This window comes from Cotesia glomerata, linkage group LG9 (genome assembly GCF_020080835.1).
Source record: "Cotesia glomerata isolate CgM1 linkage group LG9, MPM_Cglom_v2.3, whole genome shotgun sequence".
Classification (NCBI taxonomy): Eukaryota; Metazoa; Arthropoda; class Insecta; order Hymenoptera; family Braconidae; genus Cotesia; species Cotesia glomerata.
In genome coordinates, this window is record NC_058166.1 from 10,695,981 (window position 1) to 10,714,291 (window position 18,311).

At 29.1% G+C, this 18,311-nt stretch overlaps 2 protein-coding genes and 1 long non-coding RNA gene across 24 annotated transcripts; 2 read left to right on the forward strand and 1 right to left on the reverse strand.

Annotated features, from left to right (window-relative positions):
- Positions 1-5,494: 5,494 nt before the first annotated feature.
- LOC123271886 (protein NipSnap) lies at positions 5,495-9,977 on the forward strand. Of its 3 annotated transcripts, XM_044738421.1 has the most exons (7): positions 5,495-5,655; positions 5,759-5,917; positions 6,157-6,345; positions 6,476-6,644; positions 6,739-7,006; positions 9,162-9,306; positions 9,807-9,977. In XM_044738421.1, the coding sequence occupies exons 2-7, from the start codon at positions 5,841-5,843 to the stop codon at positions 9,808-9,810; spliced, it is 852 nt and encodes a 283-aa protein (XP_044594356.1). In that variant the 5' UTR covers positions 5,495-5,655; positions 5,759-5,840; the 3' UTR covers positions 9,811-9,977. The 3 variants fall into 3 exon arrangements, with proteins under 3 accessions (XP_044594356.1, XP_044594357.1, XP_044594355.1); XM_044738422.1 differs by lacking the exon at positions 9,807-9,977 and having other exon boundaries at positions 5,495-5,666; positions 9,162-9,347; XM_044738420.1 differs by lacking the exon at positions 9,807-9,977 and having other exon boundaries at positions 9,162-9,347.
- A 1,104-nt stretch (positions 9,978-11,081) lies between these two features.
- On the reverse strand, positions 11,082-18,266 carry LOC123271830 (serine/threonine-protein kinase Tao). Of its 20 annotated transcripts, XM_044738292.1 has the most exons (10): positions 18,125-18,266; positions 17,830-18,012; positions 17,548-17,631; positions 17,033-17,154; positions 16,653-16,951; positions 15,631-15,979; positions 15,268-15,443; positions 13,649-13,811; positions 12,004-13,576; positions 11,082-11,643 (listed from the first exon to the last, which is right to left on the reverse strand). In XM_044738292.1, exons 4-10 carry the CDS (start codon positions 17,082-17,084, stop codon positions 11,523-11,525), a joined length of 2,733 nt encoding a protein of 910 aa, XP_044594227.1. In that variant the 5' UTR covers positions 17,085-17,154; positions 17,548-17,631; positions 17,830-18,012; positions 18,125-18,266; the 3' UTR covers positions 11,082-11,522. The 20 variants fall into 20 exon arrangements, with proteins under 20 accessions (XP_044594227.1, XP_044594229.1, XP_044594238.1 ...); XM_044738294.1 differs by having other exon boundaries at positions 17,834-18,220; XM_044738303.1 differs by having other exon boundaries at positions 17,095-17,149; positions 17,542-17,631; positions 17,834-18,220.
- Positions 18,012-18,269, forward strand: LOC123271939. Its single transcript, XR_006510971.1, has 2 exons — positions 18,012-18,128; positions 18,214-18,269. It is a non-coding gene; the product is annotated as an uncharacterized LOC123271939 (long non-coding RNA).
- Positions 18,270-18,311: the final 42 nt, after the last annotated feature.

Below are 18,311 nucleotides of genomic sequence, written 5' to 3' on the forward strand. Positions count from 1 at the left end.
AATTCATTTTTACAAATAGTCATTATTATTATTGTAGTTCCGTTGTAAAATATAAAAATTTGAGAGAAAAAAAAATGTTATTGTTTTTACTTTTATACCAAAAAATCAGGAGGCCACAAAACTTAACAATTATTAATTTTTTCAATATTTTTTATAAATTTTTTACATAATAGATTACAATAGAGAAGGTATTTTTATTTATGTTTGTTAGTTTGAACATGTATTGTATGTTTTGTAAATAATGATTTACGTCGAATACGGGCTATTTGACAAACGATAAAATATTCGAGTCCTGAATAATCCAAGTTTTAGTAATTTAGATGTTAAAGTTAAGATTAACTTTATTTTGATAACTTTTATTAGTATTTGTACTCTGGTCTCTTTGAAAGTAAATTTTTCCACTTAGTAACAACAATAGGAGTAGTATAGTACAAAAGTACAAATACATAAACCACGGTCCGTTCAATTTTATTATCTCAACATGAACACTCAATACGCCCTTTGGCCTTTTTCTATAATATATACTATAATACATACTATGACAAAAGTAAAGATCATAGACCGAATATAATCAATAGTATCTGTTTTCTTACGAGATTGAGATAAAAAAGGTTAAGAGCTAAGAAAAACCCTACGCTACCAGGGTTTCAGTAGATACCTTGGACAAATAACCGATATAATATTTGTATGATAACAGAATCTTTTTTTTTTTTTCCAGAGACTAAAAAACTGTTGTCTTATTTTCAATGAAAATAACTTCTGTTTGCTTCCTTAGTCTTCTAAAATTCTCATGCTTTTTTATATTTATTCAACGCCGTAGATTTTTTGTTGATGAATTTCATTAATACCTTTTGTGTTTCAAAATAATTTAATTATTTTTAAAAAATCCAACGGAAACTTGAGCTTTGTAAAAATATTAAAATTATTAATATTGAATTATTATAAAAATATGGGATTTATGTTCCTGTTCAACTTTCCAATATTTTTATAAAAACTGTATAAAAATTTTTATATCTATTGATTCATTCATCAAGAATTTATTTTCACAGCAAAAATTAATATTATCATTGAATTCAATCCCCAATATCAATGTCCTTATTTCGAGATTACATAATTCATAATTTATTTTTATAATAAATAGTAAATAAGATATTATTTACAATTGATACTAAATTCTCAGATAAACAATTAAATTAATTATTTTAATCTTTAATTTTTAATGAACATTTGATGGCTTATCAAATCCAATAAATATAGAAACGCATTTAATTATACTAAAATAAAGCAAAAATATTTAACCATTGTATGGTCGATGGTCAGATTGTATGTAGGTACACATGTCTTAAATGTATGCACACATGTAAACATATGTACAGGGTGGGTTGATGAATTAAACCGTATGTACTCGTTGACTTGCCACTCTTTACGCTGACAGTTTAAACCAAGTTATTTAGACTCTATTATCTAACACGATTGTACATCACGGGGTCAACGGTCATCATGGTATCAATCTTTACTCCAAGCTCGTGCTTATACATATATTGCCTCTTAAACTGTTTTAATTCTTACAAATCTCATTATTGTATATTTTTTTTATAATTCTCCTGTGCATACTTTTTTATTATTAATATTTTTTGTTGAGCTTGGAGCTTACCTGAAAAATATGATTTAAATATTATATTTTATGAATTTTATATTGTAATAATCTTAATTTTTGGAAATTTTTATCATTTCGAAACGAAATGAAATTTTTTGCTTGATAGTTTGAATATTTACCGTGTTGTTTGATATTTAAATTTATTTATTACAAAAAGCTTTTACGTAAAATTGTGTGTAATAAATATTATATTTACAAATACTTTGAATATTCGGCGTGGGTGGTATGAAATTTCGATTATTACATATAAAGCTTTTATGTGAAATTTAATATACATTTTTAATTTAATTTGATTGTGCTAAAAAATGATTGCTGTGATGAATTTGCATTTATCATATTGATTATTATGCTTTATTATAATTTATTTTAATAAATTATTTTAAATTAAATTTTTAATATCCGGAAAATTTTTTTTAGTCAAGATTATAAACTATTATCAGCTGACGTCAACGATAAACTCAGTTCAATTTTTTTAATGACTTGAAACTTTGTTTTATTAAAAAATAATTTGTTTCTCCATTAATCTTAATCAGCTAAAGTACGTAGTTATAATAGGAATAGTGATGGTAGATTTTAGTCTTTAATAATATAAATTGCTGAAGAAAATGAAAAGTAAGGATTTAGTTTACTGATGAGCATATTATCATATGGAAGATATTGTATATGAATAATGAAGGCATTTTAAACCGTATGAGGGATGAATAAAAATTTCCATTGAACTTGATCGTTCTTCCTGACCTGTTCTTAGCTTTTTCTATTCTATGAACTTATGCTTTTTTTTTTTTTCGTTTTTATGTCCCTTATTCTTCTCGTGATAATTTTTTGCTGATAAACATATGAATGAGGTGATTGATACAGCATCGATATCCTGTATTGTTTCTTCATAGAAATTATATTATATGATAAGAATTTTTTCGAATGAAGAAGATCTGAAAAAGAAAATAATAATAATAATAAATAAATAAAGAAAACTTTGAACTTTTTAAATAAATTAAAAAAAAAAAAATAGTGCTGACAGGATCAATTAGAATTAATTAAACGGATAAATATGACGGAACAAATTTATGGAACCATCAACAAACTATCAAAAACTCCTCTAAAAACTTAACATAAAAAATTGAATATCACTGAAAAATATATAAAACCGTGAAAATGCACTAATTCTTATCAAGACCTTTTTGATGATACTAAATTTAACTCTAAAAATTCCATTAAAAATAATAATATGCTCGTCTCAAAATTTTGTTTACTTTCTTAATTACTTAAATCATAAATGAATATCGCTGAAAAAATATCAAAATCTGTTTACGACAAGGATATACCTGTCACAAAATTTTTCTTAGTCTCTTAATTATATAAATTAATTTTTTATATATATATAACCACATTCAGATGTACAAAACAAATTAAATAAATAAACAAAAGAAAAATTCGAACCTTTTTAGAACTACTTCTAAAACTTATCATAATAAATTAACTATTGCTGAAAAGCATATGAAACATTAAAAAGGCATGAATTAGGGTCAAGACCTTTCCAACGATACTAAATTTAGTTTAAAAAACTCATTTTATCATACAAATATACCAGGGACAAAATTTTTGTTATTCTCTTAATTATATAGATAATAAATTAGGTGGATAATAGATGTAAATAAGTTGAAATTTTAAGTTGATAAAAACTTCAGCTTTTATCAGAATAAAGGAATAAGATAATTAAATCATAATTATAATGCAATATTTAATATTCGAATTCCATTATTCAGGGCAACATTTATGTATATTTTAAAATGCATTTACTGTGGTATATTATAAATCGACAATGATTATGTATGATCAATGATAAAGTTACCTTGGATACTGAACCTCGAACTGAAAAATTGGCCCTTAGCAACAACGAATATAAATTTTTTTCGCAATATCTATTGACTCGATTATCGGATAAATATAAAATCATTAGTCATCCGACTATCGGATCAATAACAAATATTTATTCATCCGATAACTGCACGAATAAATTTTTTTTATTAGTCCAATAAAACTAAATAATAAAATAACTTATTTTTTATACTTACGGGATCATTTTTTTTTTTTATTGTATTTACGGATGATTAGACATTCACTTTAACGACAACTAGATAGAAATTTATAAATTTAGAAAAATATAAATAAACTAATCATATTATATTCTACTGCGTACTTAATTTAAAATCGCCAATCTGAAGAAGGGGAATTTTTTTTTGTTATAAAATCTCAATGTGAAGGTTATATACAGAAATTTGTAATTAATCATATTGATAATGATTTTTATACTGAAATAGAGTTTCTTAAATATAATAGTTACATTACATTAAATATAAAGTAGAATATTTTAAGTGAAAAAAATCAATAAATTAAATATAAAGTCATAATTATAGAAATCAAATACTAATATCGAATATTCAAAATCGTCTGGACATCATCAAGTCGATAAATTTCAATAGTTCTAAACAAGGTCCGAACGAAGCCGTCATATTTCACCAACCGGAGAGATATATACACAATATCCCAACTTCAAACTTTTAAATACGATCACCAAATACTCGGACAAACTATTTTGATAGCTCTATAAATCAACTTATACTTTTTTAAAAAAAAAAAAAAAAAAACTATGGCTAGAAAAGTGATCTGATACTTGATAAATTTCTAAATCCTTTCAATAAATCTCATAGTATACTATCCTGAGTGAACATATTGTAAATTTCGGAAATGCATTGATTCCATCATATAAATTTACAGCCAAATTTTTATAATAAATCAAATAAACTATTAGTTTTATTTTATGCAACTTCTTTTTAAGTACTTCATTGTATTAACGACTCTTCAAAAATATCAGTTCTAGAGATTACACTGAAATTAGCAAACATCTGACATTTTTTAAAATTTTTACTTCAAATCAACAATAAAAAAAAGTATTTTTTGAAAATTTTTACTTTTAATTTATTTTAATTCTTAAATGTGGAATTTTTATTAATATTTTTTCATAATAATTTAGTTATAGTAAAAATCCAAAAAATTAAAAAATGTCTGTTATATTTCAGTATTATGTTGCAGAATCAAATATTTGTCAAGTAAATAAATAAAATATCTTTTATTTTATTTATTACTTCATTCTGTAAAAATTATTAAAAAGCTTGTCTTCTTCAACATACGATTTCTAAAAATCTTTGTAAAATTTTATTAATTTATAGTAAGGAAAAAGCTCCAGTACCTGCTCACTCCGTGTATACTAATACAAATACATGGGATGAGCAGGTACTGGTTCCTAAGCAGCTACTGAGACTCTTAACTTCTCTTATAGAATTATTAATGACTAAATATAAAACCACTTGATACTCGAAGACCGTTCAATAATAATATTACCTCACAAATAATCTATGTCCTAAAATAAAATACCGGTAACAGATGCGTAATCACGAAGATGATAAAAGAAACATGATTCATTCTAACAAACAATCCATTTAACTCATTGTCCAATTAAATTCTGCTCTCATAATTTCTTCTGTTCATAACACAGCAACCATTGTCATCTATGCCAACTGAAAAAGTTATTATAAGCTCCTGAAAAAAATAAAATGTAAATTTGTGAAAAAATGACAAACAATAATTACTTCCATGAATCCTCATTTCTTTTCAATTTTAACTTCAATATTCAATACAGAAGTGATGACAATGGTGCAAATTGTAAATTCCACATTATCACATGTGTGATTGTGAATTGTGAATATCATATGGGCTTAGGCAAGTGATGTGTTAGGTTATAAAAAAAAACACTAGAGAGCGCCAGCTATCAGTCGCAGCCATGATAATTTAATGTCGGAGTCGGACTTGGACATTGTAGCAAACCATTACCAATAATAATAATCATCGGATTATAATCATCTGATCTATTTTTTCCACTACTACTACTACTACTGAAAAACTCCACTACTGAGTATTCCAGATATCACAAAACCACAACAGTAATATCGTAGTATATTTTTATTACTCAATAATATTATTTATTTTTTAGTTAATTATTCAATTCTAACTAACATATTTTAATAATTGTAAACTTTATTCCAGGACCAGTGATCTGATCTTCCATTAAATATTGCATTTAATTTATTTATCTTTATAAGTAATAATAAAGAGTTGATATATAAATATGTCGACATCAGTAATAGGTAGACGGTTATCCATACCGGCAATTGCTAGAAATTTGCCTATGTTTACAACAACTCGGTAAGTATTAATTTTTTTATGTATTTTTATCAATGCTGACAGAATTAAATATTCAATAAAAAAATACAATTTTTTAAAGCATTTTCTGTGTAATAATTAATCCGTTTTATAAAATTGAAAAATGGTCTGATTTAATTGTCAATAATATATAAAATGTCTGCAGGACAAATAATTATTTAAATTAAGTGAATTTTTTACAAAGTAAATAATATAAAAACTAATTTTTTTTTAAATCGTAGATTCATATCGCGAACATTGCCATTAAATCAAGACAATAAAAGTGAAGGATGGTTAAGTAAGCTTGGTGTAAGAAAAATGGAGCCCACCAAAGAATCACATTCGCGTATGCTGTCAGACAAAGAAGTTATTTATGCATTACATACACACAATATACGACCTGATTCTATTGACAAGTATCTCGCTAATTAGTAAGTACAATGTTCAAGTAAACATTTGAGCAGGCTTTTAAAAATGATTCTGTTGACAAGTTTTATGAGATTTAAATAATACTTATATAACAATCTTATAAATCTTAAATTTTATCTTCTTAAAATTCAGCCAGGAAAATGTAAATCTTATCCATTCCAAGAAAAGTGAATTAAACTGCGAATTAGTCGGCTCCTGGACCGTTGAAGTCGGGGATCTTGATCAAGCTTTACATTTGTGGCAATACACCGGTGGCTTTGAACGTATTGATCGTGCTCAGCTTGCATTATCTAAGGACGAAGTATTGAATAATTAATTAGCTGATTGATTTATTAAATCAATTCACTGGCTCACTGGCTTCAATCTGAGGATTTATTTATGGTTTTATCTTACAGGCTTATCAACGATTACTTCGTGAACGCGGTAATTATTTGAGATCACGACATTTACAGTATCTGCTCGCATTTAGTTACTGGCCGCAACTCGGGAAACGTGAGGGTCCCAATATCTATGAGATAAGAAGCTACAGATTGAGACCTGGTACTATGATTGAGTGGGGAAATAATTGGGCACGAGCTATTAATCACAGGAGAAATAATGATGAACCCTTTGCTGGTTACTTTTCCCAAATTGGTCGCCTGTATAATGTTCATCATATTTGGTGTAAGTATTTTTGCTATTTAATATTACATCTTTAGGCTAAAACTCAGAAATTAAGATTTTATTTCTGATACTCCATACATGCAAATATATTTTTTTTTTTTTTTTTTTTTTTTTTTTTTTTTTTTTTTTTTTTATTTCTAATTAGTTGAGTTTATTTTAATTAAAAAATCAGAGAGCTGGAAAAAATGCTATGACATCTTCAATGTGATTTTTAGAAAAAATAATTGGATTAAATATCTTACCTGTAAATCAGTGATTTGATAAAAAAAAAAAAGATAAAAAATTAAGTGAGAATAGTTATCGAGAGATATAAATATTTGAATATTTACTGGGTTTGAAATAAATTATAGCAGAAATAAAAAGAAACGCGTTTAATGTTTGTTAATAGAATTAGAATCAATGAAATTACTTTTACTTGTGAATTAAATTGGCACTTGTAGATTCATTTATCGTGTGACAACTTAATAATCCAGGTTTCAATAGTAATTCAAAGGTTCATTAAATATCTATTTGTAGAGCCAGTCCCATGACTAAGCGGTATAATGCTTGTAATGCTTGCTTGGGACTGGTGAGGCGTGGGTTCGAATCCCGGTGTGAGCTGAAATTTAATTTTCAGTGAACATCGGTGCTCGTAACTCACACCGGGCTTGTACAGGTTTGGGTTTTTCGATGGTTTCCTCAAGCCCTGTGCTACCGGTGGGGCACAGGCAAATGCGTGCAGTTTCCCCAAAGTCGGCCCATCGCCGCATTACTCTCCAGCCTGAAAAAGTATGTAATACCGCCAAACTTATTCTGCCAAACTTAATGTACCGATCAGCCTGGAGTCCCCTTCCGGACTCGGCCGGACCCCCCATCGAGACAGAAGTCTGAAAAGCGGGGTTAAAATAAAAAAAAAAAAAAAAAAAAAAATATCTATTTGTAAAGTTTTTAAATAAAATTTATCTTGGAAGTATTTCATGGAAGTCATTACTGAAGTATTTTTAGGGAATCTATTCAAGCTATTGAGAAAAGTATTTTTTTTTTTATTTTTTTTTACTTTGTGAGTTTATATAAGAGTTAAAATATTCGATGAAGAATTTGCTTGAGATATTGATTAATAGTAAATTTACTCTGGAAATGAAGTCAGATTAAAATAATCAAAATTTCATAGCATAGAAGAGAAATTTTTAACTTCCCGCTACGAAAATCGAAGATTTTCAAAAATCGGGAAGTTATTGTTTTCACCCCGTTTTGCAAAAACCGAGTTTTCATCAGATCTCGACGTTTGAAGGTCACAGGAAGCTTCCCTGACTATCCCCGCGAGGTTGTCACGGTGTCTGTATGTGTGTGTGTGTGTGTGTGTGTGTGTGTGTGTGTGTGTGTGTGTGTGTGTGTGTGTGTGTGTGTGTGTGTGTGTGTGTGAAAGTATGTGAACCGCTTATAACTTTTGAACGGCTTGACCGATTTCATCGCGGTTGGTGCCATTCAAAAGGGCTTGACCAAACTTAGATTTTGAAAACTATTTGGACCGATTCAGATCAATAGATTTTGAGAAATCTTCAAAAAACTGAAAAAAAAAATTTTTCAAATGTGGTTTTTTTGGAATAACTTTTAAACGGCTTGATGGTTCAATTCCAAAAACTAATCAGCTCTTAACCTTAAAAAACCACGTCGATCGCCACCAGTCCGGTCAAAGTCGGTTGATTCGTTCGAGAGATATCGTGAACGAAAGAAAACCGAAAAAAAGTGTTTTTTCGGAATAACTCCGAAATTTTTAGCGCGATCAATTCAAAATTTAAGATTCTTTGTGAGGCTTGAAAAACTGCGTCGAATGCTGCCTACCGCGTGAAAATCGGTTTATTCATTCAAAAGTTATTGCGGTTTAAAAATTCAAAAAATAGTGTCATCAAATCCCTATCAGACTTTTGAGCTCAAAAGCTCAAAAGCATAGGAAAACAATCTCTTTGAGCTTGGAGAGCTCAAAATAACCCATAAATTGTATTTTTGAGCTCGAAGAGCTCAAAAACGTCATTGGTGCAATTTTAAGCGCCTAAGTATGGAATTAGCGGGAAGTTGCAGGGATGGCCTTCAGGGTCAACCGTTTTCCTAATTTTTTTGATTTTAATTTGAACAATAAATTTTTCATGAAATTAATAATAATGTTAATTATTAATAGGCTATAAAGATTTACAAGCGAGAAAAGAAACACGTGAAAGTGCATGGAGGTCACCAGGATGGGACGAGTGTGTTGCTTACACAGTACCGCTGATACGTGAAATGCATTCCCGTATTTTGAAACCCACATCATTTTCACCTACTCAGTAAAAGTTTTTTATTTTTTATAATTACGAATTTTATATATATATATATATATATATATATATATATATATATATATATATATATATATATATATATATATATATAATATATAAATATTATTTTTGTTAAAAATGATTTATCAGTTAAAGAAAGGTCTTATTTTTTTTCAATATTCTAATGAAGTCATTTAAAGTAACATTATTATCACAATTACTATACGCAAATACTTATTACTTTTTTTTTTTTTAATATTTGTAATTAATGAGTATACACTTAATAACAGCGAACGGAAAAAATAATTGATAATGTTTAATTTTGAATTTGAGACTTGATTTAACAATTCTATGTGTATATTAATTGGTATATAAATTAACAGCTGATTAATTAGATTATTAATTAGTATTAATTAATAAATATTATTGATAAATATAATAAAATATCTAAAAAAGGTGGTTGTTTTTAATTAATATTTAATTTTATTTTCTTCAATCTATTTCAGGTGAAACTGTTAATTACCGCATGTAAATCATTGAGATTGGTCGCGCGTAAAAACACGTACTATTAGGAATTATTATTATGATTATTTATTAACTATTAGAAACATTGGCTTTGTCGAATATTTCATTTATACAAATATTTTTAATAAAAAGACACAAGTGTTATTTGAAAACTGGTATTCGTATATTAAACGTCTTTTTAAAATAATAGTAAAAAATTAATTATCATTAATATTTCATTTTTTAAATATTTAATCATAAAAAATAATTATTTTAATTAATTGTTTATCTATTTTGTTTTATTCATCGACAATTAAAATAATTGCCTTTTGGAAGAGCCCGTCATGGAGAATGGAAAGCAATTTAAAAAAAGGCCTTATAAATTAAATAGTTAATTTTTTATACGCACGCACAGCAGATGTATTATTCGCTACTTTTACTCAATCGTGCTTTGGAAAAAAAAAAAAAAAAAAAAATGTTCAAGTATTTGTTTTTACATTACTTATTAATTATTTAATATTTTAGTTAAGTCTATAGCGAACATCTCCAAATGCCAACAATTAAAAAAGTTGTTTCATATTTTTCCTAAACTTCTTATCGGCAATGATAGCAAAGTGCATTAATTTTATTAATTATTATTATTATTATTACCAATAGAAAATAATAATATTAATTATCAATTCATTCAGTAATAGTAACTATTTAATTACTTAATCTAACCCTATAATTATTACTGATACTTTACTTCTAGTTTTACTCAAATAGTACTTTTTTATTTTAAATATTAATCTAATTAATGGTTAATGTACTCGTAGCGATCGTTTATAATACAAACAAATTTAAACTTTTAGATAATAATTAATCATTATTATTGTTATTGTTAATATATAACATATATTATCGTATAATTGGAGCAGATCCTAAAAAATATGGTCGCTTTACCAAATAAATCTCAGCCAAATGAGAAATAATTAAATATAATTGTATTTTTATATAAATATTTTTTTAAATTATTCATATGTTATCATATGTAAACAATTATTAATTATATTTAATTATCAATATTACCGTCGAAACTTTCATACACACTAAATCTTAATGAACTGATACATTTAGTTCGCTTTAAATTATTTACATGGTTATTATAATTAACTTTAATCTTTATGTCATTTAATAATCAGATTGTGACACTTTTAATTAATATTTACGGCAAAATAATTTGTTTTTAACGTTAAACAATAATATGTTTGATTGTTGTGATAATAATTAAAATATTAAAATAAAATCGTTGCTTTACTTCGTTAGAGCGTTTAAACTCTGATTTGAAATGAATGTCACAATTTGATGATGCAAGATAAACCACTAGCGGTACAACATACAAAATGTAATAACGGGGAATGATAGCTTGAGGTAAGTGATTTAGTTAATTTTTAAAAAAATGATTAATGAAGTAGATGAAGATGAGCTTGCGCTATAGTGGGATTACATATGATTATTAAATGTTCATTGGAGACCTTAGCGATTCACAGTATGATTATTTTTTGATACATTTAAAACTACGTAGTCTTCTAGATATTTTTTAAAATTAATGTCACGTGGGCTCGTTTAGAGACATGTTCTAGGGATCTTCATTGTTATTGTGTTATATATATTTATAATAATAATAATAATTATTATTATAATTATATTATTAATAATATTTATTCAAATGTTGACAATTAAAGACTATTGGGAGGAAAAGATGTAGAGCTATTGCTGTGAGCTAAACTCAACATGGAACCACTTAGACTATCGTCGTCTGGATAAGATTCTTTTGATGCTTCGGCTATTGCTAATGCGCTGAAAACAATTATTTTTTATTAGTATTTAAAATTTTAAATTATTGTTCAGCATTCTTCAAGGTATTTCAACTAGTCATGGAGTCGAAAACGTTATTATTGTTTTTCCATTATCAATTCTTTGACTAAAACTAGAAATATAAATTATTAAACCGAACATGAATATTTGTCAAAGTATAAAATCTTGTCAAAACTCTGTACTGCGGTTATAACTCCCTTGTACTTAGATATTCCAACTCTTCTAGTGGTGTGTCTAGTAATTCGTAAAATCAATATCACCCAAAAACTTCTCTATCTTTTTTTTATACATACAACCTCCATGACTAGATAAAACCCCAGAAACAGTTAAAAAATTGAATACCTAAAACCAATTCTTGCGCTCTCGTCGTCAAACTGCTGAAGTTCGCGTTCCTGCCTCTCATGCAACAACCTGATTCTTTCACTGCGTTCCTGCAGAAATTCCTGAGTTTCAAGCTCCATTTTCTGTTCAAGCAAAGCCCGTCTTACAGAAACACGGTCTTCTAGCTCACGACGTTCGCGGTTTCTCTGGGCTTCAGCTTGCATTTTATTTTTGGACTGGTACGCCATCAGAATCTCGAGCTCGTAATTAAGTCGCTCTTTGAGGTGATGACACTCGACCTCCTGAGACTCGTCCAGCCTGATACTCTGCTTCTGCAGCATCTCGGCAATACTCTGTTCGTACTGATCACCCAGCAGAGCGAGTTTGCGTCTTTGTTCCTCCTTGAGCTTTTTGATCACCGTTTTCTGCTCATCCTTGGGTGTCGTTTGTAAAATCTGGGCCTTGAGAGCTTTGTACTGGCGCGTCTGAATCTTGCAAGTCTCGCGGAACTGCTTTCTGATCTGCATCTCTTTCTGCTTCAAACTTTTTGGTTGCTGCTTCAATTCAAGCGCGTGTTTCTTCCTCAAATCGCGTTCAGCGCGCTGCATATAATCCTGCTGGTTACATAGCTCAGTGGCGTGTTGTCGTTGAATTTGTTCCTCTCTTAACGAGTGTACCGCCCTTTGTTGTCGGTACTCTAGTTCTTGAGTTTTTTCGTGATGCCTCAACAGCATGGCATGCGCTTGTTCCAATTGCTGCTGGCGTTTGTTGAGTTCCTCGCGCAGCAATTCCTGTTCGAGACTATGAAAAATGAGCAATTTTTTTCTGCGAAATTTACGTATCTCCAGATCGAGATACTCGCGTTGGCCTCGAGCGAGTCGCTGCTCTTCTTGAGCCTCCATTTGCCTCAAATTATCTTTCTGACTCTGAAGAGTCGCATCACGTTGTCGCTTGGGTGTAACTTCATCTTGTGAAAGCTCTTTCTTCCACCGTTCTTTGTAAGCCTTGTACTCGCGTTTCTGCTGGGTCTCCAGTGCTTTGCGATCAGCTTCCTGACGACCAATTATTTCCTTCTGTAACTTCTTCTCGGCATTTTGATTTTGTTTCAACTTACGCTCTAATTCCTGCATGTGCCTGAATTGCAGTTTTTCGAGTTCCTTACTGAACTGCTGCAATAAAGTTTCATACTCTTTATCCAGGAGCTGTTTGTGTGACTCAACTTCTATTTTGCAGCGCTCTTCGAGTTTAACAAGCGCGCCTTGATGTTCACGACGCATGCGCTTGTAACCGCTCATCTGTTCATGCATTTCTTCTTGCATGTGCTCCTTTTGTTGTTTAGTAACTATTGATGTAGTACGTATTGTGGCAAAATTATTGGCACCATGTTCGAGCAAATTGGCAGTGACACCCGATACTTTGTGGCGATTACGAACAGATCCAGATGAAAAATCATTTGCATCTGCGCTCGGCAGTGGTAGACTATTTGTTGATGAACTTTGTGAACTTGCTGAAACACCCATTGAATGAATCGAGTGCTCTGATGTTATTGAATTGCTCTTGCTGCTATCACCACCTGTTTGTTCGTCAGGTGTATCTACAAACATTTATTCCATCGTTAATACCAAGACAATTAATAAAAACGAGATAAATCAAATAATATACAAACCATCAGCGTCACCAGCAGCACTTTCAGTTTCACAAGCGTCAATCATTAATATTTTTTTCATTTTTCTATAATTTAAATTATCTAATTCACGTACTGCTGCTTTTGTTCGTTGAATCAAGTCGATTAAAACTTGGGGTGAACGCGTACGTGTTACAAACGGATGCTAGAATATTTTAAATAATTATTAATTACTAATGTATTTATGTGAGTTCAAAGTTTTTAAATTATTATTAAGATATTTATCAAAAGAATTATTTGTAGTTCATGTGAAAAGTTAGTAGAGATTGAATATTTAATTTTTAATGTAGTCGCGTAAAAAAAATGAGTCTATTCAACATGACTTGGAACTTTTATAATAAAAAAAAAATTATATGGGTCTATTTCATAAAAACAGTATTAAAATCGATGTAACATATTTTCAAATCTGTCAAAATATTCAAACTCGACTAATTTCATAAAAAAAAATTAGGATGACGGTTGACCCTAAAGGCCATCCCTGCAACTTCCGCTCATTTTGTACTTAAGCGCTCAAAATTACACATTACGTTTTTGAGCTCTTCGAGCTCAAAAAAATGATTTTTGTGTCATTTATAGCTCTTCGAGCTCAAAACTCTAATAGCAGTTTAATAAAACACAATTTTTTGAATTTTCAAACGGCAATAACTTTTGAATAAATGAACCCATTTTCACGCGGTTGGTGGCATTCGACGCAGTTTTTTAAGCCCCATGAAAAATCTTCAAATTTAAATTGATCCAGCCAGGAGTTTCGAAGTAATTCCGAAAAAACACTTTTCGGTTTTTTTTCGACAACGATAACTCACGAACGAATCAACCGATTTTGACCGGGCTTGCGGTGATCGACGTGGTTTTTTAATCTTAAGAGCTGATTAGATTTTTAAATTGATCGGTAAAGCCATTTAAAAGTAATTCCAAAAAAACCACATTTCAAAAATTTTTTTTTTCTAGTTTTTTTGAGATTTTTCAAAATCTACTGCTTCGAATCGGTCTAAATGATATCCAAAATCTAAGTTTGGTCAAGCCCTTTCGAATGGCACCAACCGTGATGAAATCGGTTGAGTCGTTCAAAAGTTATGAGAGGTTTACATACGGCCACACACACACACATACATACATACAGACATACGGACATCACCGCGGAAACATTCGGGGAGGCTTCCTAGGACCTCAAAACGTCAACATCCGTTGAAAACTCGATTTTCGAAAAACGGGGTAAAACCAATAACTTCCCGATTTTTGAAAATTTTCAATTTTCTTAGCGGGAAGTTAAAAATTAATAAAAATTGAATTTCTAATTAGCATATTGAATTAAAATAAATTTGAATAATCTAACCGCGATAACACACGATTATCTAATAACACATTTTTATTGATCTATATATATATATATATATATATATATATATATATATATATATATATATATATATATATATATATATTATTAAAAAATTAATATATTTTTATAAATAAATATTGTGATGAATTTTTCTAATCCATTAAATGATAAGTAGTTCTACCTATTTATTTTTATTTTTAAAATATAAACAAAACAAGGGTGTAGTAACTTAATTACTAAGTTAGTTAATTTTAATAATTACCAAAAGTAATGTACCAGACGATGGCCGTTCATTTGGACTCTTAGTCAAGCATACTTCAACAAAATATCCAAACACATCAGACCAATCTGGAGAATTTAACGTTGGTGTATCATTCTGCGCGATATGATAAAGCGCACTCATGGCGTTCATGTTGAAATACGGTGGTTTTCTTTCCGCTGAAATAAATAATAAAATCTGTCAGTAAGCATTATCAATCATCTCTATCACTACAACCATTGTTACAATTTCAATTATTTTCAACATTATTAATTATCATTATTTGTGTTAAATAAAGTAATAAATAAATGAGTACCTTGTCGCTGTAACTCCAGTTAAAAAATAAATAAACAAAACAAACCTTACCCAATTCGATACACGTGATTCCAAGTGACCAAACGTCAACCTTTCCATCGTACTGACCCTCGTCCATAGCCAGAATAACCTCCGGAGCCATCCAGTAAGGAGTACCCACAAAACTATTCGCTGGACATTTAATACTCGCAGAACCAAAGTCTGCGAGTTTAACTGTCCCATTTTCAGTTAATAAAATATTACCGGCTTTAACGTCACGGTGTATTCTACCTAACGAGTGGAGATAATGTAATCCGCGTAATACTCCTTCGCATATTGCTGCAATCTCGTCTTCTTTTAATGGACGTTTGTGGACTTCTATTATGTCAGAAGCCGAGCCAAGACAGTACTCCATTACCAGCTAGATTAAATATTTATAATAAATAATAAATTATTTATAGCTATAGAATTTTTTTCTTTTATATGCAAAGAAATAATTGTATTTTAATACCTTTCTCTATTTAAATTGTGTTTATTTTTTTTTATAAATATTATTAACAAAATATCTATTGTTGTTTAATGTCACAGTCATTATTTAATAATTTATTTTGTTAGATTGATTTTTTTTATATTATTATTATGTCACGATTATTAAATGTCACGTAATGTAGTTTGTTGAAATATTATTAATGAACTGACTTCTAATCGATAGTAACTAAAACATTAATCAAATGACTTATTTTTTCAGAAATTTATTATTGAAGACAAATAAATAAATGTTTGAAAAAACAATAAATTGAATTATTAAATATTGAGTCAAAAAAATTGAAAAATGTATTGAAATACAATTATTTTTACATGATTTACAAGAAAATAGTTAAAGAAGTCCAATTGTTTAATAAATTTTATATCACATATTTAACAAATAAATTCAAAGTAACTTAATATATTATTAAAAAATAAATATATTTATTATTAAAAATACAAGCTTAATAAAAATGAATTATTGAACAAAAATTTTAATTTATATTAAGTTGGACTTCGTAAAACAAATACTACATTACTGTATGAAATAGAAAAAATAAATAAATTACCCATGCTGTATGATCACGTAAATAACATCCTTTATATTCAATGGTATTTGGATGATTAAGTTGTCTCAGAAAGCGTATTTCCTTGAGGATATCCTGCCATTTTTCCACCGTCTGCTTCCCAAGATAGGACATTTTCTTGATAGCAACAATCTCTTTGGTGAGTAAACACCTGGCGTAGTAAACAGCCCCGAAACTTCCATGTCCGATCTCCCGCAGATCTTCAAATATTTTTTCCGGGTCATTTTTCTCAAACAATTCGGCAATCTCCGGGTCCTTGAGACTACCAGGTCTCGGTACTGCTGGCATAGTAATTTAATATCAGTACGTACAAACTTAATTGTCCGTCACTTTTTTTTTATCACCACTGTCAGGGTTATTACCCGATGGTTCTTCACCACCGCCACCAACAACAGCACCACCGCGTTTGTTCATAGAATTTTACCTTGTGCCTCGTGTGAGTTCATGTCAGTCCATCCTCTACTTATCTAGACTTTTTTACCTACAATAAAATATTATTTTATTCAATTTAAATTCACAATTACTAAAAAAAAAAAAAAAAATTATAAATATAAATAGAAAACACTCAATTTTATTAAAATAAAGTAAAAAATATTAATTTCACGAAAATCTGAATTTTATCAAATATTTAATTTTTTTAATAAAAAATAAAAATGTCTGTCTGCTACTTTCAGAATAATAAAAATGAAACAAGTGTCATAAAAATTATTTTATTTATTATGATAAAAAATCAATGGCCATGGCATTGGCCGCGACTGCAAATTACTTATCAGTCTGACTTAGTCGCACTTGAAAAAAAATTTTTGTTTGTAACACTGATGATGTAAAAAAATTTATGTGATTGTGAAAAATAAAAAAAAAATGTAATAGCTCCCTCGCTGGAGAAACTTGGGTTGCAATTGACGATTGACGTTAATAAATCTTGCCCGACAACACACAACAATAACAAGGAGCAGAATCACTGTAAATAAATTTACCAAAAATGTAAATGTTTTATGAGTGACAGTAGGTGATGCTTGATTGCTAAATATGATAAAATGAATTTTAAAATAACTAGTACGGCAAAAAGTGACTTTTTAAAGTTTATATATATGTTGAAATGTAGATTGTGGATTATAGATGTGTGTGTTAATAAAAAAGCTAGGATGGTAATATTCACCTACAAAATGGCGATAAGCTGAACATGCGCGCGACCACAAAACATACAGCAGCAGTACCACCAGTAGACACTTTTGTTTTTGTTAAACAATATTCACATAGTAACATTACAATAATTGTAATTTGTTGGCGAGGTTGTAGATTACCATTATTTGTTGATGATTCTATTTCGTTAGCTGGCTAACTGTAAAATATATTTATTATATTTATATTATTTCAATGGTAAATGAGGATGTATGTACACGCCCCGATATATAATATTGTGGACGGTGGATGGTGATAGTAGTGACACGCACGCATGTATTTACGCTCGTTTGTTCACTAATTAATTACACACGCGCACATCTACCGACTTGCTAGTGAGACGCTTCTTTGTTTGTTTCAGAACCTGGATGGCTGAAGAACCCCAATTCCAGATACTACTGAGGGATATGGACCTTTTGTCGGGGTTCGAGGTGAGGACGTAATTTTTGGGATTACTTT